Source organism: Rhamphochromis longiceps, linkage group LG3 (genome assembly GCF_057381845.1).
Source record: "Rhamphochromis longiceps isolate RC_006_pf linkage group LG3, R_longiceps_female_GT1.1, whole genome shotgun sequence".
NCBI lineage: Eukaryota > Metazoa > Chordata > Actinopteri > Cichliformes > Cichlidae > Rhamphochromis > Rhamphochromis longiceps.
This window is the reverse complement of record NC_140559.1, coordinates 22,780,892-22,802,026: the sequence shown is the minus strand read 5'-3', so window position 1 is coordinate 22,802,026 and position 21,135 is coordinate 22,780,892. Positions and strand designations below refer to the sequence as shown.

Genomic DNA, 21,135 nt, shown 5'->3' with positions numbered 1-21,135 from the left:
GAGTCAGCAGTTTAATTCCCTACTCATAGGTCTGCATAGTGATGAATCCTTGAGCAACAAACTGAACTCTAAGCTTCCCCTGATGCATCTATTGGAGTGTGAGTGTGTAAAATGCAAAGCAAGGCAGTCAGGTATGGGATGATGCTTTCAAATGTGTGTGTGAGAGTGGGTGAATAAGCAAACTGACTATGAGTGCTCAGTAAGAGTACTCCTTTCCCTCACCTATGGTCACGAGCTCTGGGTAGTGACCAAGGATGATACAAGCAACGGCACTTAGTTGCTTTATGGGCTGATTCTTTTTCCGAGATGGGGTGAAGCTCTCGGTCATTCAGAGGGACTAATGATGAAGGCTTTCCTACTGAGCATTCACAGAACTTTCAAATACTCTTTTAAATGTCCAAAACAACTCCTGTCCTACCAGGAGGAGGCCCTGGGGCAGACTCGGGACTTGTTGGAGGGATTTTATCTCTTGTCTGGTTTGAGAACACCTCTGTGCTCTCCCTGATAAGGTGGCAGAGTCTGGCTTCTTTGCTATGACTGCTAGCCCCGTGAACCAAACCCTGGAACAATGGAGTCAGGTATCCTGATATATATTTTCTTTTTTTCACCCAGAAATAAAAAGAAAATGAAAATAAAATGGATGCATAGATGCAAATCTCATCAAGTGACCCAGTAAATAAATAGTGCAATAATAATCTGGGTAGTTATTTTAACGTCTGTCTAAATGAAAAGGGAGAGAGCCGTAACTTTGTGATAGCAAACACCACAGTGGGCTAAATTTCAGCGTTGAGCTCTACGTCCTTTGGTTCAACAGGAATCAGTGGTTTCTGTTGTACCTCATCATGATGATCAGTCCTGCAGGCCGCGTTACTTTCTCTATATTCTATATTGTCTCCTCTTCTAGAAACAAATCTAGCTGGACATCACTCTGATGTGCTGAGCTTCACATAAACACATCCCAGTTTCAGAGTGGAGCAGAGCAGGGCTGACCTGTTACAACACTGGGATGAGCAGCATCTTTTAAGAACCGGGCAAATCGTCAGTTTGTGGTGCGATTTGTGTCGTGCTCGCTTTTGTGATCTTGTGAACTGAAAAAGAAGAATTCCCCACTTCCTCCTCATCATGTTCAGAGTTAGTTTTTCCAATCCTGCCCCACTTAAAAGATCAAAGTCAACAAATCAGCAGACAGATAGATCAAACTGCAGTTAACATGCAGTCACATCTATAAACATCACATGAAGCCAGAATATTATGCAGACGTTAAATTAGCTAAAATATTTTATTTTTTCAGTTCCCAAACATTTTAATGATAAAGCATCTGAAATATGACATCAAAACATCTGGAATAATAATTTGAACCGAATAAGCAAAACAAATATTTACCATCCTACAGACATGCATGAGCATGTTTGTGCTGTTTCTCTGCTCTGTTTAAATGTGCTGGTGGAACAATCGCAGTAATTATCACAAATCATTAGCAATAGTCATTACAAAGCTATATCCTGGATTCACATTCAGCCACAGAAGAAACAAGAAGGCTGCAGTCGTCATAAAACATTCAAAACGTCTCAGTAAGAAACATGATTTGTGTTGTTAGCTTAAAGGAACAAAGTCTGCAGGTTTTAAATGCAAAACTCCATCAGAAATCACACCATAAGAGCTCTACGCATTGAAATAACCTGCCCACAATCAGAATCAGGAAAGATCTGATCTGGATCTAATGCTGCAGTCATGCTGACTTATAGTAAAACTTAAACTAAACTAAACTTTAGTTTAGTCCTGCTGTGACTCTTGTTAATCCCAGTTCTTTAGTATTCTTAGGGCCAAGAAAGAAACGGCTCAAAAGTGGTCTTTTACTTTAAAATGATCTTTAATTTACATATTCGGGAATATGGAGACCTGAACACATGAACACACAAGCTCAGGTCTGAAGCACAAACAGCTTCACAAAAGGCAAGAACACTTTGCTTTCATTTTATATTCAAGACAAACTGAGGAGTTGCACCAAGTTTCAAGGTCAAGTTTCTTTATTTGTCATATGCATAGTCATACAAGTATAACACACAGTGAAATGTAGCCTGACACGCTCCTCGACATGTGCAAAAAAAGGGGGGGGGGGGGGGGGGTAGAGGAAGAACATATATATATATATATATTAGTATGTAAATTGGGTGAATGTGCAGTAGTAGCAGCAAGCAGGTGAATTCTGTACATTAATATGAATAGACCTCTGACTGTTTTACAGGATAGACAATATTAACATATTTAAAATTAAAGGAATTTGAAATGTACATTGTGCCTGGGTTTAGAGTGTCTGGAAGAGAGTCCTGTCTCAGTCAGTTATAGATGATGTGAGAGGGCGGGTGTGTGTGTTTAGGGCACGGATGGCTTGGGGATAGAAGCTCCTCTTGAGTCTCTCTGTCCTTGCCCGGATGATGCGGAACCTTCTACCAGATTGCAGAAGTTGGAACAGTTTGTTGCCAGGATGGGACGGGTCCTTCAGTATCTGCGCTGCTCTAGTCCAGCATCTCCTGGTGTAGGTGTCCTGAAGCGGGGGGAGAGCAATCCTGCAGCAGCGTTCTGCTGTACGGATCACTCTCTGGCTCTTAGAATCAAATTTCAAAATGTCATTCATTCATTAATCACAGTTAAAAATTATTCAGTAAAGACGCACCAGAGTTCTGTGCAATTCGATCCGTGGAGGAGGTTGAGTGGGTTTTATGCAAATTGAAATGTTGGTGGTTTGATTCCTGACCTCTGGAGTGTCAGATACAGAAGCCTGAGTTGCCCTGATTCATTGATCTGAGTGTGAGAGTGTGTGAGGCTACATAAGTAACAGTCCATGTGAGACTTAATGTTGTATGAGGCTGCTGTTTGCATCATCTTGGTGACACTATGGTTTCAGAACAGCTGGCAGCTGGTTCAACAGAAGGAAGATCCTTGGATAATTTTCTTTTTTGCAGTTTTGCAACAACAAGAAGAGCAGCAATGAATACAGGAAGTAACAAAAAAGAAGCTATCAGCCCATAACGTCCTCTACTGACTCCATCCTCCTTCCCTCCATCCTCCTTCCCTCCATCCTCTGTGTCTCCTCCTGTCTGACCTGCAGGTGAGAAACAGGTGTGAGGTGTCAGCTGTCAGGTAGGTGATGAGTGAAGAACAGAACAGAATCCATTTCCTCTTCAAACTGCTGTCAGACATTATCTACTGCACTCTGATCACATCACTCAGACCAGCTGCTTTCTACAAAGTCTCATCAACAACATCTTTAGAAACAAACATCAACAAGCAGGAAGCAGCTTCACCTCTGATCACACACACACTCAACTCTACTCACTCACCTGGAGAAACATTTAAGCTGATGGTGGTGATTGGCTTAGTCTTCAGATGAGCTCTCTTCCTGCGGTTTGCTCCTCTCACGAAGACACGACACTCGTATGTTCCAGTGTCATTAATCGTCACATTCTTCAGAATCAAAGACACGTCTCCATCCTTCATCTGTCTGTCCTGCAGATCCACCCGGTTCTTAAAAGATGGATGCTGGTTGTCTGGAACAAACAGATCATCCCGGTACAAGAGGACATAATCTGACTGCAGGTCAGTTCTGCTCCACTCTACCACTATGATGTTCTTATTTGGAGCTCCACATGTCAGAGTGATGTCCTGTCCAGACTCAGCTGTGATGCTTTTGTGCCCTAAAAGAGAAAACAACACAGAGCAGAGAGGATACAGATGTCTAAGTATAACTGTTCACTTTTATAGCTGCCCCCCCAGTCATCTTTTTGCCTTTGTTGTGACGATAGTTTACATCATAGCACAGAGGGAAAAGCTCATTTGCTGCCACCTTAAGTGGTGCGATATTGATTTCCGCCAGTAGGTGGCTCAGAAAAATGAATTATTGGCAAAGTAATCCCCTACAGAAGTAATGCAGGGCAGTTATTGTAATGGAAGCTGCCAGTAACACAGAACTGCTGTTTTGCTGGTTCAAGTGACAGCAGTATACGATATTACATTCATGTAAAGTTGATACTTATTTAAAGTGACATGTTTGAAGTGTAATTCCTGTTTATAAGGCCTTTAATGAGACCAAATAAAGAAGTTAATTCATATTATCCGTGGGTAACGCTAGTAACGTTTGTGTGCTAGCTAAGTGATGTTAATCTCCTGCATTAGACTGTGTAACCGTGCTGTTCCATCAGAAATGTGATAGAAAACAATTTGGTTTAAGTTAAAGTTATAAGATATGTTTTAGCAAACCAGCCAGTACATCTTATGTTGTGTATTATTAACTGGTTTATTATCTATAAATTAATCTGATTACTAAAGTTCTATTACATGTAATCCCTAAAAAAAAAGTAACGTGGCCAGTTATTGTAATGGAAGCCATGAGTAACACTGTACTGCTGTTTAGCTGTGCTTCATAGCATCCATCCATCTGCTTCAGCTTATACTTTTCATTGGCGCTGGAGCCTGTCCCCGTGTTTCATAGCAATAAATCTCAATGTGCACCTGGATGAGCCTTGTCTTCCTTCAGTGTGTAACGTACACACTGGATCTATCACATCAGGCTAAAGGGTCACCAGACACACCACAGACACGAACACACACACATGTTTATGCCAGTGTACCATCACAGTGCAAAATATTCAAAATAAATATAAATAGATATTCAACTCCAGCTTCTGTAAACCTTCATTTCTTCGCAAACAGAGTTTGCCTGAATTTTTTCCACCTTAAGAAAAAAATATGTCTATTATTTATTGTAACGCTGTTTTGTGAATTTAACTAAAAGTAGGCAAAAATACATTTTGTTTAAAAAGTCAGAATATGTTTTTATTCCATAGGAGAAAAAAAATACAGCTGCTGCAAAATAAAACCAAGACAGTGATGTTCATTTGAGTCCTGTGGCTGATCAGTTAGTGTGACCACTGTGGGACATCAACATGCTCTCAAGGTGATGATGAGCTTTTATTTCTGGCATATGAAACAAACCAATATACACACACACATGCCTGCATAATATGTACGCACATACACACAACGTAGTACACACGTTTATCACTACACCACGATCAATACTTGATTCACCATCAGCACTTTTAAGGACTCAAAAGAAAAACATCTATGTATAAATTAAAATAAAGCTAGGATTCAGCTATAATTTATATAGCACCCTCAAGGATTGACGTACGCACGATGTAGTTATAAAACAGGGTTTATTACGGTGGCCCTGAGAGGCCAAACGGACTGCAACTTCAGAAAACACTTGCAAAAAGAAAAATGCTGCAAAAAGGAAAACGCTGCAAAAAGAAAGACGCTGCACTGCAACTTCAAGAAAAACGCTGCACTGCAAAAAGAAAAACGCTGCAAAAAGAAAAGCGCTGCAAAAGCACACAAAGCACAACGGAAATAGGAAAAATGACAACGGAAATGTTCCTGGGGAGACAATAACCCGACGGACCAGCTGCACGAACCAAAACATGCTGTCACTACCCGATCCGTACCGGAAACCCGATCGGTACCCCGCATGCGCAAATCTTACGTCACTTCCTCTCTTTGCCAACATTGCGACATTCAATATATTTGAATGATTTTTATACAAATATTTTGGTTGGATTTTCATACCTGGCTTTATTCCAGTGGGATTCAAATTACCCCATTTACCTTAAATATGATAATGTTTGGAGTGTTTTTGAAAGAAAAGAAAGCTAATTATGGTGTTAATGTGTTATTAATCTTGTGTAAGTATTTTATACATAAATGTCGCTTTTTTAAGATTAAACCAACACTGGCTCACTGGAAAAACGACCTAAACCTGTTGGTTAAATCTTTGACTTTAGTTAAAAAGAAAAAGGCTGCTTTTTTTGTTTCCTTTGTAGAAGATTTTGATTTAGTGAGTTAATAATCTGTTAATTTATGTGACCCCATCTTTATATTTTATTTTCACTATATATGAAAGTTGCTAATATGTAAGAAATGTTTATTCTCTGAATCTGTAATATATGGTGCATTTTGTTTGTATGTTTATATTACTAATAAAAAAATAAAAAAATATATTTGAATGATACGGTTAGCGCCCAGTTAGCTCCTAGCATTTCTCAGCAGCTCTGCCTCCTTTTCGACTACCAGGACATTTAAACAATGAATAATCCGTATCCGCAACAAATTTTTGCTTTTCTCCTCAACAGAAAACGTCCCCCGATTGAACAACAGCGCCGTAAAATAAGAAGAATGGTGCCTAATGACAGAGTTAATAATACAGACTTTATAATATGTCACGTGAAGATTCAGCAGCCAGATGAAGTGTTTACTGGCAATTGACAGTGATAGCGGACATTATCATCACTTTTCCAACAATCCTCTCCACACAGACAAGCATAAACACACTCGATTATCACTAAATCAAATTTAACACACGTTTGTAATGACGCTAATTCAGTTTTTAATAGGGTTTATTCGCTCGGTCAGCAGGTGGCGGTATCCTCGTACACTGGGGAGTACACTGCCATTAAACGAACAGAAGAAGAAGAAAACATCTGCACATGCGCGGTACGGATCGGGTAGACTCGATTTGTACGGTCTGACTTTGCACATGCGCAGTAAGGATCGGGAGTCCCGATCCGTCACTATCTTTTAATTTTACCGTACCGATCGGGTTTCCGGTACGGATCGGGTAGTGACAAGTGACAGTACGGTCAGACTTTACACATGCGCAGTAAGGATCGGGGAGTCCTGATCCATAACTATCTTTTTATTTTTCGTTTTTGTCTACATTGTACTGAAATGCTTCATTATTGCAAACATTTTAAGATATACTTGTTATTCTTAACATCTTAACAGATACTCTGACCTTTAACTATCGTAAAACGCTATGACCGGAAGTAGAAACCTTTCGCGCATGCGGGGTACCGATCGGGTTTCCGGTACGGATCGGGTAGTGACACATGCTAACCAGTGCGCTAGGACTGGGACACGCTTCAAAGAAGTAGAGGAGAGGTAAATGTGTTGTAATCTCATGATTCTAATAATACTACAGATATCTGGAATATACATTCAAAGGTAATTCTAACAAAGATAATGTTTAATGTAGCCTTAGAAATTAAGCTTTCCGTTGTCTTTTTTCCTATTTCCGTTGTGCTTTGTGTGCTTTTGCAGCGCTTTTCTTTTTGCAAGTGTTTTCTGAAGTTGCAGTCTGTTTGGCCTCTCAGGGCCACCGTAGTTTATTCTGGTCTTGACAACCCGTGAGAACTGCTCACGGACAAAACAATAAAACAAAAACATCACATCAAAATGCGCTCTTGTACGTAGTGTCAAACAATCAAAAATCCTTAATTACAGAAAATAAAACATTTAAAATACACAAACCTCGTGAGCTGACATCCAGGAGGTGCTAAATAGTCCTTTATGGCCTTATTGCCTTATCTTCCATCTTCTTTGTCAATTATTTCCACTCTTCAAACGATATTTTCTCCATGTGTGGAGCTGCCTGTGAGCTGCAGCATGCAGACACCATGTGCGCTAGCAAAAGAAAAGTGGCTGGGTGGAGACCCAAACAGCAAAGCTGTACCCTACACAGTTCACAACCAGAGGGCGCAAAGGAACAAACCCCAAAGTCTTAACAAATATCAAATACAACAAACATCAAATGCAAAAGACCGTTACATCTACCATCTAATTATATCCACCGTTTCATTATTCTCCCAAAAGGTTTCAAAGAGTTTTTTTATGGAATATCACCTGAACATTAGTAAACTTGTTCCACAGTTTTACTCTACAAATGGAAATAAAAAAAACTGTTGTTAATGCATTAGGATTAACAACAGTTTTCTTTTCCCCCTACCTCAGCGTAGGGGGAAAAGTTAAACTTTTTTAAAGTTTAATTTTTCCTCAGGTTACAGTCCTCTTCTCTGTCAAAAAACATCTTTTGCTAGCATTATATCTGGTTCAGCTTTATACATGATTTGTGCAGTTTTATATTTTATGAGGTCCATGGACTTTGAGGTACTTGACTTCAAAACAGAAAGTTAATGTGCAAATGTGTAAATTCAGCCTAAATAACAATCCTGACAGCTGTTTTCTGAAGTTTACATAAACATTTATATGTTGCCCCAGGCTTTACCACTGTCCTCTAAGTGTGGCAAATCTAAGTGTGCATTGCAAATCCCTACTTCACCGTAGTGAAGTAGGGATTTGCAATGCAAATTCTATTAGTTATCAGTGTTTATGTTAGATTGTGTTTTTCATTGTCAAACTCAGACATTTTGTATCAAAGACATTATTTATTTACAACATTATTTATCAACATTTTGCTCTTGAGAACTCGTTTCTATCTGTTTAGTAGTTTCACAGTTATGACTGAAGAGTTTATTTTAAATGAGCTCCTGGATCTGTGAGTTTCCCTCTGTGGATAAATAAAGTGTTTATCTAAATACCTGCCTGTGTATGTGTACACCTTTTAGTACATCTAAACACTAACATCCACTTTCTCACATGACAGAAGAGGTTTGGTGTCAGGAGACCTGTGTCCTCTGTGTGAGCAGCTCACATAAACTGATAGGATTTTAAAATCAAACTCACCTGCACAGGTAAACCCCACGAAGGAGACAGACAGTAAAGTCCAGCAGATCCACGGAGATGTTACAGCAAACATGTTTTATGAAGCACACTCGGAGTGCATCCACGGGTTTATGTTGGGAGTCACTCCTCCTATTTCTAAGGCACAGCCTCCACTATGTCACTGCTACGTCACAGTCGCTCTGTTTAGTGACTGTCACTCTGTGACATAGTGTTTAAAAAAGTGTGGGCTTGAAACGTTACGGACAGCATTGTTTGACAGACTTGAAAGCAGATTAGCTAAACAACAGCTAGCTAATGAACTTAATGACACCACACTTTGATAATATAATGTAAATATGATATGAGCTTCAGGAAACATTCAAAGTGCTTTTATTTCTGTTTCTATATTCAAATATTGTTCTTTTAATATACTGGCACCACTACATTTATGTGAAAGCTGAATTATAAGAGTAAGTAAACTTTTCAAGCTCTGATCAGCTGTATGCTTCTGATAAAATGTGATATATTAAATATTCCTTTACTGTGAATCATGTCATATCATAACTGTTTTAAATCAGATGAAGAAGAGACTTAAACAGGCTGATTGTTGCTAAATCGAGCACATACACACAGCAGGACTGTCGAATGTGAAAATCCACGTTCGCCCACTACACACGCATGCGCACAGAGCATTCTCTGAGCAATTTTCAAATACCGTAAATCCCGGACTACAGAGCGCACCTGATTAAAAGCCGCATGCTCTAATTTTAGAAAGAAAATCAATTTTGTACTCGTACAGGCTGCACCGGATTTTAAGCCGTATACGTTTCACTTGTAATATGAGATATTTACACAGAAATATTACACGTGAGGATTTTTAACGTTTAATTTAATCCATAAGGTAACAAACGTTATGGTAACATACAAAAATACATACTGCAAATGCTTTTTTTCCTCGAACAGTGCCTGTAACACGGCTACCTTTAAGTATACGTACTATCAGTAACACACAGATTACGTTGCTTATGGTTTTTCTATGGAACAATGCACAAACAACATTACAACGTCTCTTAACAACCGGTAAAAATATATACCGTATATATACTACTTATCACTTTTATTGGTCTACTGTTACCAGGCAAAATGTTTTTGAAAAGAAATATGCATTAGCCGCACGTCAGTATAATGTTCACAGTGTGGGAAAAAAGTAGCGGCTTATGACCCAAAAATTACGGTAATGAAAGAATGACAATTTTGCAGATTGTTGTTCAGTTTGACACTTATATTTTTATTTCTTTTTACTTTTCATATTTATACAGATTATCTCTCGTTGTCTGCAAGTCCTTACAAATTTTGAGGAAACTTGACACGTAGAGGACAGTTTATTAATTAACTTTCTTAGCTTCTGTTTGTTCTTACTGAACTTTTGAAAACAGTCTACTGCTCTGGACCAGAAGTCCACAGAAATGGTAATGATATTAAATATTTCCCCTAAATCCCCTGAGTGGATCTACACTCTCCGGTCACACATGTCCCGGTCTCATGTAGACAGATAACCAGATAGACCCGTTACACAGGTCAGGTCTTCCTTACTTGTGCAAAGGTGACTGGTGACAGGGAGACCTTACCTTGTACAAGTGTCACAGCAGTGACTGCCAGGCCAGTAAATCTGTCCCCTGAGGCGATGGAGGGTCTTGGCGTTGCCAAATTGCCCTGCCCCGCTGAGCCATGGACCTTGAACACCAGGGGGCGTAGCGAATGGGACACCAGCAGCTGTAGGAGGTCTTTGCCCTGTCCTGAGGGCTGCCACCTCTCTTACACGATGCTATCATAAAGCTCAGGGTTGTCCCACTGGGCGTGGTAGCCTTCACCTTGGCCCCAGTGCTGACACTCCTGTCCAGCATCGGTCTCCTACTATTACTACAGCTGTTGCCTAACCAGCCCCTTAGTTGACCTCACCTCACCGAAAAGGGTGCCCAGGATCTACTCCAGTGGGCAGAGCGGTGTCAGGTGGCGTTTGTGCAGGTAAAAAAAAAAAAACATTCTCTGTGGGGAGCCGTCCCAGTAGGTAAGTGGGGTCGACCGTCGGATCCTATACAGTAGCCGGAAACTGACAGAGAAGGAGACCAAATACAGCACGGTGGAGAAGGTGTGCCTGGTGATCCAGTGGGCGTTCAAGTCTCTTCCATATTAGCTCGTTGGACGCTCATTGACCCTCTGCTCAGACCATGTCCAGGTGCAATGGATGCATGAAGGATTCCAGCGCCCAGATCACCAGACAGCTCACGGTATCTGGCTATGCAGCCCTTTAAGTTCAAGTTGGTCGACAGGGGGCGCAGATGGTCACGCTCACCCCCCGTGAGGGAGGGGAGCTCCAGTCACCAGGGATTCTGTGTAACATGAAGACGTGATCTGTGAAAAGCTGAGTGGTCTTTAAGGCCGAAGGATGCTTAGGTCGAGTAACAAAATGCACAGCCTTGGAGAAACAGTTTGCAATAGTTAGCATGGTCGTGTTACCTGGAGGCTAGTGAGAAGGAGCTAGGTTACTAATCTCTCTACAAAGAGAGATATTATCATTATCACAGATACACTTGCCTGCACAAGAGAACTCAGACTCTGGACCTCCCCCATTACTCTGTAAAGTTTCCACACAGCAGCTGCTGCATTAGACTAAATGAAAAGTTTGCTGTTGTAGAGACCCACCTTTTAGCACATCCCAGCACACCCACTCACTTCACCAGATGCACCTTGTTTAGTTCTCTCACCTTTGATTGGGTGTGGTGCTTGTCCTTGATTGCACTCACCTGTCACACATTATATGTCACACAGTATATAAGGACTGCATTCACTTTTGGCTCACTCTTTCCTCACTTCCACACGGGGCGGCAGCTGAGGTGAGGTTCTGTTTGGGTTTTTATTTTATGTATTGTTTAAGGTAATGAGTAACTTAAATCTAGTGATGGGCAGATGAAGCTTCATGAAGCACTGAAGCTTTTCATCCAATTGCTTCACCCCAACGCGAAGCTTCTTGAAGCTTCATTTGCTCTAGCAGGACACCTACTGGACGTAAAAATATTAGTTGGCATGAATTTGAAGAGTGTGGCATTTTGCACACAGCCTGCAAATGTCAACAACAAAAGGAGTGTGTAAAACATCTATATTGTAGTGATGCAGTATACTGTGTATATTTATACTGGCAGTATGGAAAATGATTATTTGGAAATGCCTAAAATGGAAATGATCATTTACTGTGAGGTGAGGTGTGGACAGTGGTTGTGCTTTTGTAACATTGAGGCAAGGACAGTGATTAGTGTTTAGGGGACACATCATTGGTTTTTATTTAAAAACAACAGTTTCTCCACTGTGGCAGGTCGTAGGTGATTTTTTTTTTTCCTAAACTGTCTCTAACTCTCTCCAAACTGTCTCTAACTCTCACTAACCGCAACTCTCCATCAAACGCCCTCATTTTGAATGAAGTCTGAGGGGTTTATATCGCTGTCATAGCTCGCGGCAAAGTTCGAACCGCTTCCTGAACCAGTCACGTGGTACAGCCGGGCAGCGAGGCTTCGGACGTCATCATTTTCAGCTCCTCCCATAAATGAAGCAAGCCTCGATACGCGCTTCGCGAAAACGCCCCCTCCATTACTCGACACACGCTTCGAAGCCTCGATACAGAACGTCACATCACTACTTAAATCTGTTTTCTTTCAGCATTGGCAGTCCATGTGTGTCTTTCTTCCTTCCTCCTTTGCCTTATTGATTTAAGAATAAAAGGCGAACCCTGTGAATAATTCTGAATCAGATGACTGCTTATTCTTATTCTAACCGGATGAGCCCATGATGCTGATTGCTTAAGCCCTGAACCTTCCTTCCTTCAAAACGTTTGCCTTGTTTTCTCTTCATAAACAGGGTTTCTTGGTAAAGAGGAACTTCTCTGCTGTCTTTGCACAAATCAGAAAAGCTTCAAATTACAGATACTCCTGTATGAAACTTTATTTTTAATCATCATCTCTCAAACTGCTGAAACTTGCACAACTGTCACTGAAGACTAAACACAGATTCACAACACAGAGAGGAACAACCAGCAGCAGGCATGTTGTAATATTCATGGATACAAAGTTGACATAATGTTCATTTGGTGCCAAGAAATATGATCCCTTCTCAGATTAGCACCAATGTCACGTGGTGTTTTACTACTCTAATGCCACAGGAGTAAATGTGACACTCAGGAATTTGCTTGAGTGAGTCAGCAACAGAGTCAACAGTTCCTGTTTTTCTCTTTTTTTAAAAAACAAAGAAGCCAAAAGTCATTGTAAACCCTCATTATGAACACAGCCACCCACTGATCCAGTGTGGAAATCTCATTCTTTGTGAGCCACGTGCTTGACTTATGTTGGGTGGATTATGTTTCCTTATTGTCTGAGTCTTATGAATTAAGTTTGTAATAAAAAACTAAATGTCATAAAAGTGGGAAAGAACAATCATCTCATTCTCATGTTCTTCATTATTGTGTCCCTGTAGGAGCATGCTCTGCTGCTTGGGCCTTATTTGGTGTTTTGCTTTCCCTGAATGTTGTTGGTGCTGCAGCATGGTACTTTTATAAACATGGATGTTTTCAAAGGTATTTCATATATTAACTTGCATGTATCTAATATCTAGAATAATATGTAGTACTTCTCATTTTAAAGCTTATGTACCTCTAGAGACCTCTACAGGCTGCCATTAGGAATCAGGATGAAATCCTTGAACACATTGTCAGGCCCTACGCTGGTTCCGTTGATCCTGGTTTCCTCCTCTTGTACAATAATGCCTGACCTTAGTAGGCGAGAATATGCAGGCAGATGAAAGAATTGGTACTAATCACCCAAACCCCTTTGATTTTCAGGGTAGTGTTGAATTCAGCCCTCTGTAGGTAGATCATTGTCATTTCTATTAAACAATGTGGCATCCATTTGTTCCTTACACATTACCCAGTCCATATCAGTATAGATATGCAGATGATTTTTTTTTCCAGTATTATAAGGGGCCAAGTCACATTTTTGTTACATTCTGTAAAAAGGAAAGTGCACTAGTTACTTTGGTGCAATAGAAATACAAAACGTTCTCTCCACCTGTCCAGCACATTCTCCTCATTGTCTAGGTTACCAGACTGTAGGTAGCTCAGAGGCTGTAGTTGCTATTCTTAGTAGGGGAAACTGTCATGTGTGGTACCCTCAGTGGTCTTGAAGAAGCGGTCTTTGGTCCAACAAGAATGCAATTGTGTTAGTCTACCCCAATTGAACCACATCCTACATGGCGTTTCCTGGCTTTATAAAAGTGAATCCCTGGACAAATATATTGTAACTGAAGACAGATGCAGTAAAAAGACTCACTGCCTGCAAAGTATTCGGCAAAGTATTCAGACTTTATTTATGATTGAAGGTAATACAGAAGTTTTGTTCAAATCCTTCAGTTGCAGCTGAGTCTGCAATTAAATTGTACCTTTATTGTTTTATTTCAAATCTACTGTTCTAGTGTGCAGAGGCTAAATTTTAAAAGTTGATTTAATGTCCACAAATTTGCAGCCTCTGTGAATACTGTGTCACTATTTTGTACGGTAGGAGGTCTTTAAACCAACATGGTGGCAAGCAGCATGACACAAAACGTCTTTTTTTTGCCTGTCCTGTTTGGCTCTTTTGCCATCAGAATGATTGTCTAAAGGCAAAGAAAGATGCCCAACGGATTTACTTTACCAAACTGACCATCCCAGCCTTGCCGTAATGGTCCATTTGATTCACCTTTTATTGTTTATTTTATTTTCACTTGCTGAATACGGGACAGACTTGACTGGGAGAAAGAAGGGGAGAAAGAAAGAGAGAGAGCTGAGAAGAGGGACTGGGGAAAAGGGCAAAAAAACAAAAACCAACAGAATGGGCAGAAAAAAAAATGCATATATCGATCACCTGGTGGCACAGTGGTTAGTACTGTGCAGCAACAGTGCTAACCACTGTGCCACCGGGGTTAGCACATTTTTAAACAATCTTTAAAAATGTAGTATAGTAGTTTAGTTTTTCATTTTTAGTTCTGTGAAAAAGTAAATAAAAAATATTAAAACACTTTAAATAAAGAAAAACTTGCCTTTTTAATCATTTTATTGGGTGATTATTTATTTTGTCCTATTTTTAGCAATTAAATATGTTGTTTGTGTTTTTGTTTCTGCTACTTTGATGTTTTATGTTTTAGTTTCTGCTGTATTTTTACAAGCTAAAGAAAATCAAAGAGACCCTTTTACAAACAGTTGATACTGACGGCTCAAAAGCTGCAGAACTGCATTCCAGATACAGACAAGCAGATTTACACTACAGTCAAAGGTTTGGACCCTTTTCATTTAATGGTTTTTCTTTATTTTCATGACTATTTACATTGTAGATTCTCACTGAAGTCAAAACTATGAATGGAATTATGTAGTAAACAAAAGCTTGTGAAATACCTCAAAATGTGTTTTATCCTTCATATTCTTAAATATTTTCTTGACTGACTGACCTTCAGTTCTTAAAGTAATGATCTGCTGTCGATTCTCTTAACTTAGCTGATTGGTTCTTGCCATAATGTGAATTTAACAATTGTCAAATAGGACTGTGTACTAACCTGGCTTCTGCACATCACAACTGATGGTCCCATTAAGAAGGCAAGAAATTCCACAAGTGAATCCTGGCAAGGCACAGCTGTGAGGGGAAACCATTCCAGGTGATTACATCATGAAGCTGACTGAGAGAAGGCCAAGGGTTTGCAGCACTGGCAACAGCGAGCCCTGCAGCACAGGATTATTTCTTCAAGTAAAGGCTGATAATAATCCTTAATACTGGCCTTCTTTGATATATAATAAATTAAATTAAAATGTAACCTCCAGAGCTCCTAATGAGCCTGTGACTGTAAGCAGAGAAGAAATTGGAGGTTGTGGTTTGCCATTCAGCTTCACCTCCCCCTCCTCTGCTGTCTCACAATAGGACACTCAGAAAGATGAAACTGAAATTTTGCTGTGGAATTTCTGTAGTTAATACAGAGAAAAAAAAGAGTCATCAACATGACTTTAGATTGCATATCAGTAATTTGATATGCAATCTGAACAGAAAATATAGAACGGAAAATATTTCTTAAATATGGAAGTAAAACCCTTTGTGACTAAAAGTTAAAACTGTGTTTCACTCAAACTTGTGTTCAGGGCTGGTTTCAACACCTCCCCCACACCACAGAAACAGCAGGGCGCTGAACAAAGAGTAATTTTTCTTTAACTCACACATAAAACAGTTGAAGTAACACAGTTTTACTATTATTTAGTGTTAGTCTCAACATATGCAGACTCAATCTATCTATATGATTCATCTACGTGGTACTAAAACCACATTGTCACACATGACAGCTACAACAGCAGCATAGTGCATGTTTGCATTTGATTCGTTTGCTGTCAGCTTCCCTCTAAAACTGCCTCCATGTTGCACAAAAACTGAATTATGGGGGTGGAGTGTAAGTACTTTCCTGTGGGGCTCAGCTGAACTCAGTTCTGGGACTTGAAATCAATAGCAAAGGTTTATTTTAAGACAAACACCCCCTTTCACTTCCATGAAGAAAATATGCTATTTATTTCACTCATACCAAACTAAAGAAGCCTTAAAGAATGTCTTTGCATGTGAGTCACATGACAGTGTTAAACTCCAGTGTCACATTTCACTGTAGGTGGAACTCACTCTGAGAAAGCACACACAGCCATGATGACTGTCTGTGTGTGCTTGTTTTATGTGTCATCGTCCCCTATAACCGAGCACAGCTCATGATAAAAGTCTGGATGTTGTATAACTGTGTTTGTGTACATAAGCAGAATACAGAACTACACTATTGCCTGTTAAACATTATTTTAATCATCTCTGAAGATGAGAAATCAGTAAGGAGAGACCATGAATTAGTAAAGTGCACAATTTGAGTAAGAAGCTGTCTGACTTGTTGCAGAAGAAGAAGCAATTTTGACAATGGACTAAATAAAGTGGAGGGTGTAGTTTGGTAACAGTCTGTCAGGTTGGGTGTTTTTTGCTCATTTGATGTCAGAGATACTGAAAATTTTTAAACAGGAAGTGAAACTGATTGTTACATTTACAGAAGTCTAATGTGTAATTTGAACAAAATAATTGTAAAACTCTGGTGAACGTAGTTAAATCGTGTATGATCTGGATGAAATTCAACAACTTAACAGTTGTGAAAATTATTATTGTTGAGGTGACGTGATACAATACAATAAGAGTGGTTAGTTGCCTCACTTCACATATCACAAGATCACATGAAATTTGAAACCACAGGTAAATCATTTCAGTTACAAGAGGCAAATTTAGCTGCTGTTGCTGTTAAAAGTACTTAAGTGAAATAAATATTATGACAACGACTTTTTTGAGAGGAAAAATTGAGAATAGAGGAGGTGAAGGATAAGTCAGGCAAATCAGTTCCACATATCTTAGTAAAACTTGAATGATTTAAATTTCAAATTTGATGCAACGTTTGTGCTGATATCATTTCTTTGTGTTGTCTGTTGCTTCAGTGCCAAGATAATCTCAGAGCAAATAAATAAAAGTAAATTCTACTGAAGCTTTTTGCAGTTCATGGGATTTCATAGTTTATTATATTAATTAATATTAATTCATTATGAATCTGAAATTTAAAAACACTCACAGAGCAAAAGAAAGTGGTCAGGTTAACTCAGAGGCTTTGCTGAGCTGATTCAACATTTCTGAGTAAAACCCAGTTTGATTCTTTAGAGTCACTTTGCACAGTTTAGTGGAACCACTTAAAATAACTTGATACAAGTAGTTTCAAAAATGTTTATTTTTTACTTTACATAACTGTAAAACATTAAAACTTTGTATTATTTTAACCCTGTTTTTATGTGATATGAGTTAAAGAAAAACTAACATCACATATAAACTATTTAAGAACAATTCAGCCTACGGTGGTTTTAAAATGTTGGAGCTGAATAGTGAGTGTGTGTGAATTACAAAAGTTCAGCTCTTTTCTAAACATAAGCGCAGTCACTTCAAATCTATAAAACACAAACAATAAGACATGTGTAGACATGCTTTTTTTTGGAGGTAAATATCTGGATTATTATCAGTACACTGCATGCTGAATCAGTTTGAATCCCCACAAAAAGGCTCATAGAAATATCTGAATTCCCACCTCTGACACACAATCCTATCATCGTGCTCATAAACAGAGCAATAAAGTGGTTGTTTCTGAGTCCATCAAAGGCAGATGTGGGACATATTTCAACAGTAGGTCAAACTAAGAAAGAGCAAACTGTGAGACTCTCAGAGACTTTGAACCAAGGAAACACAGAAGAATATTTAAATGTGACTGACTTTGATCCACAGCTCAGTTTGATCAAGTTACAGAGCCAAACTATGTCTATGAGTCCAACAGACATCACATGACATCCAACCAACAGACCAGGTTTCATGACAGCAGGACTAGGTGTCAAATTCAAGGTTAAACAATTCAAAAGTAGGAGAGACACAAATGTGCAATAACAGAGTGCACCACAGTGTCAGAGAGAGTTGCACTGCCTTTGACTCATAAGCACTGAGTCATAGCACAACAGACGGAAACAGCTGGAGCTGTTGTTTTTTTCTTTGAGTCACAGAAGAACACTGTAAAATGAATGAATAAATAAAAAGAAAAATAAACAGTGGGAGAGGTGAAGCTGAACTTTAAACCAAAACCTTTCTGCATTTAGTTTGATTACAAGATTGAGAGAAAGAATTTATCATTTTACAAACAAAGTAAATTATCTGCATAGAGTCTGACCCAAGAGTCATTTAGTTGTCAGCCCTGCATTAATCTGACAGGTCAGGTTACAGGATACCTTCAGATTCACATAGAATTCAATTCAATGTGAATAGAAAACACTTCCATCAGCTTATAAAACCCATGCATTAGTCAATTACAGCACTGGTCGCTTCTTGGCACTTCAAATAGGATCAAACATTCTTGAAGAGAGAAACGTTGTGATTTCACCTGTGAGATTATCTGTGTGCAGTAAATACTTGATGCAGAAGCAGTGCTGCGCTTGGAAAGAGTGGAAAATTCCATCCTCAGCTTTTCTTTGACTCACAAAGATTCATGTTCAGTAGTTAAGAGTTATGCCACACCCACTGATTGCAACATTCAGTCATACAGTATACAGTAATGTGGGCAAGCTACAGTCATGCTTCCTGCCTGTAGCTTGCTGACAGGTCATTAAGACTGACAAAGTGGAGTTGTGGTGTAATACCGACATTACACCACAACTCCACTTTGTCAGTCTTAATGACCCCAAAAAGCTTTTATTTATCTATTTATACACCAGTTCTGTCAAGTCAGTCAGGACTCCAGCAAACTATTATAGATGGAAGCTTGTGGAAGGATACCATAAATGTCTGGCCCAAGTGAAACAATTTCGGGGCAAATCCACCAAATACTAAGGAAATGTATGCATACTTCTGACTTTGATGAAAGTAATAAAAAGTACAAAACAATTCTCTCTCTCTTTATTCTGACACTTCACAAATACAAAAATTTGTTAATATTTATTGATCTAAAACAAAAAAAGTTTACTCTGATTTGATGTTCAATAGCAAAGACAAAATGTCTATGTGTTTGTGGGTTTGTTTTTCTTTAGTGTATGTGAATATCTGGTTTCAGCTGTGACACTGCCTCACAACCCTGTTTGGGCCCACACACCACAGAGCTTCTTCCAGCTCCTCCCTCACATACAGTGTTTTCACAAATTGCAAATCAATTTTCTTTTCATTTGGTCCATTTGTGCTAATTGAACCTTTAGTTCTGCAGCACATTTTGCATGTTAGGTTTTGCATATAGGTTTCTTTTAACTGGGCATTATAACCAGTTGGCAAAGATGTAAAGTAACTTCCATTATCTGAACCCTTTCCACTCATTGGTATTCACAGCCAATTGCTGCTCTCTAACTGGTCCACACAGCAGCTCAGACCTGAGCACATTCACTGTGAAACACACTGGTTTATACTCTGTATGTTCTCCTCATGAAGTTACCCTCACACAACCAGGTGTGGTTGTGATCCTGGCTAAGTGGCAGAAAGAAATTGTTCAAAAATTGCCTTTAAATTCTACTTGAAGGAATTTGAAATCATTTCTAAAAAAAAAAAAAAAAGCTGACACACGGTCAAACAACTGTGGCCCGAATGCCTGCCTTATATAGGAAACCTATGCCCCCTGGTGGATAGGGATAGTACTATATCACACACCTGCTACACAACAGTGTACACATCAATACGGGCAACAGATATTTTTCATGTTAAGCAGCTGCACGTGTGAATCTAAGTTCCTGTAAAGTTTGATGTGTTCTTAAGTCGTAACCATCTGTGACATGATTCAGTGTGAGAGTCTGGAGCTGATTCAATAAGATCAGATCATCAGAGCCAAAAGTTACAATTAAAGTGCCCAGCAGCAAGTTTCCATGAAGTAAGAGTTGATCTCAGACACAGTGCTGAGATGAAACTGAGCTCTGGTGCTGCCCTCTATTGGCACTGAAGTGAACTCCACCTCTCAGCAGAACCACACTTTCCCTGATGGGAAACACATAGAACAGGAATTAGTTCCAAATCTACAGGATGTTAACTCAAGGAGAAATTTCTCCTTAAGTTAAAACGGGATATAAAGTGTATATAAAAGCCGCTGTAGAGCCGCTGGATGAGCACGTGAACCATTTTCCGTTTATACTCTCCTCATAGTGTCCATGATTTGTCACTTTAAACAACAAAGTGTTTCTCACCATGTTGCTGGTTACCTCATACTGATTTACTTTGACTGTAACCCTCTGAATACTCCACCTTCACCACATCCAGTGGCAGGAGGTGGAGGACAGACAGAGATGGTGTAAAAGACGACCTGGGAGCCATTTAGGGCAAAGCATGCAAAAGGCATGTTTTTGTCACATTAGTGGAAAGAAAACATCCATCAGTGATGTGTGAAACATCTGAATGATGTTTCAGTGTTTCCATGTCTGCACATCAGAGCATGACTTACATCACATCAGTTAAATCCTTTGTTCTTTCTCTGTGGTCATAAACAACCAGGTTAACAAATGAAAACATAAACATGTTTTACAACATTTATAGCAGCTGTTGTGTTTATAAACTCTGTCACAGTTTATAGGATTCATTATGTATTCTTAATATTTATTGGTAAAATAATATTTGTAGTAAAATTGTCTGAAAACTGCAAGAAAAACAAAAAAGAAACAAGCAAAACATGGATCACTTTGATTCCAGCTTCAGTTTTATTCAGGAAACAACAACAATCAAAGGCACTTTATCTTTACAGTAGAAACATTAGAAGCACAAACCCCCTGAAACAGGAGCATAACAACTGTATGAATCGAAGTCAATTACATTTCATTTTTACAATATAATAAAAAATCCTATCATCATCAGTAATGAAGTCTGCAGTCAAAATAAATATATTCAATACAGTGTGCTCTAACAAAGTTAAATGCATGCAGTGCTTAAAGCTATATATAATAAATGTCAGACACTTTTGTAA

The 21,135-nt window shown here is 39.2% G+C and overlaps 1 protein-coding gene and 1 pseudogene across 2 annotated transcripts in view; both read right to left on the bottom strand.

The window, feature by feature from the left end:
• The window catches only part of LOC146673465 (junctional adhesion molecule-like), an 82,886-nt pseudogene that overhangs the window by 58,684 nt on the left and 3,067 nt on the right, over positions 1–21,135 (bottom strand). The window lies entirely within an intron of this gene.
• On the bottom strand, positions 2,177–10,460 carry LOC146673466 (uncharacterized). The gene is made up of 5 exons (XM_085384435.1): positions 10,376–10,460; positions 10,185–10,290; positions 3,342–3,736; positions 2,597–3,103; positions 2,177–2,423 (listed from the first exon to the last, which is right to left on the bottom strand). The coding sequence occupies exons 1-4, from the start codon at positions 10,458–10,460 to the stop codon at positions 2,880–2,882; spliced, it is 810 nt and encodes a 269-aa protein (XP_085240561.1). The 3' UTR covers positions 2,177–2,423; positions 2,597–2,879.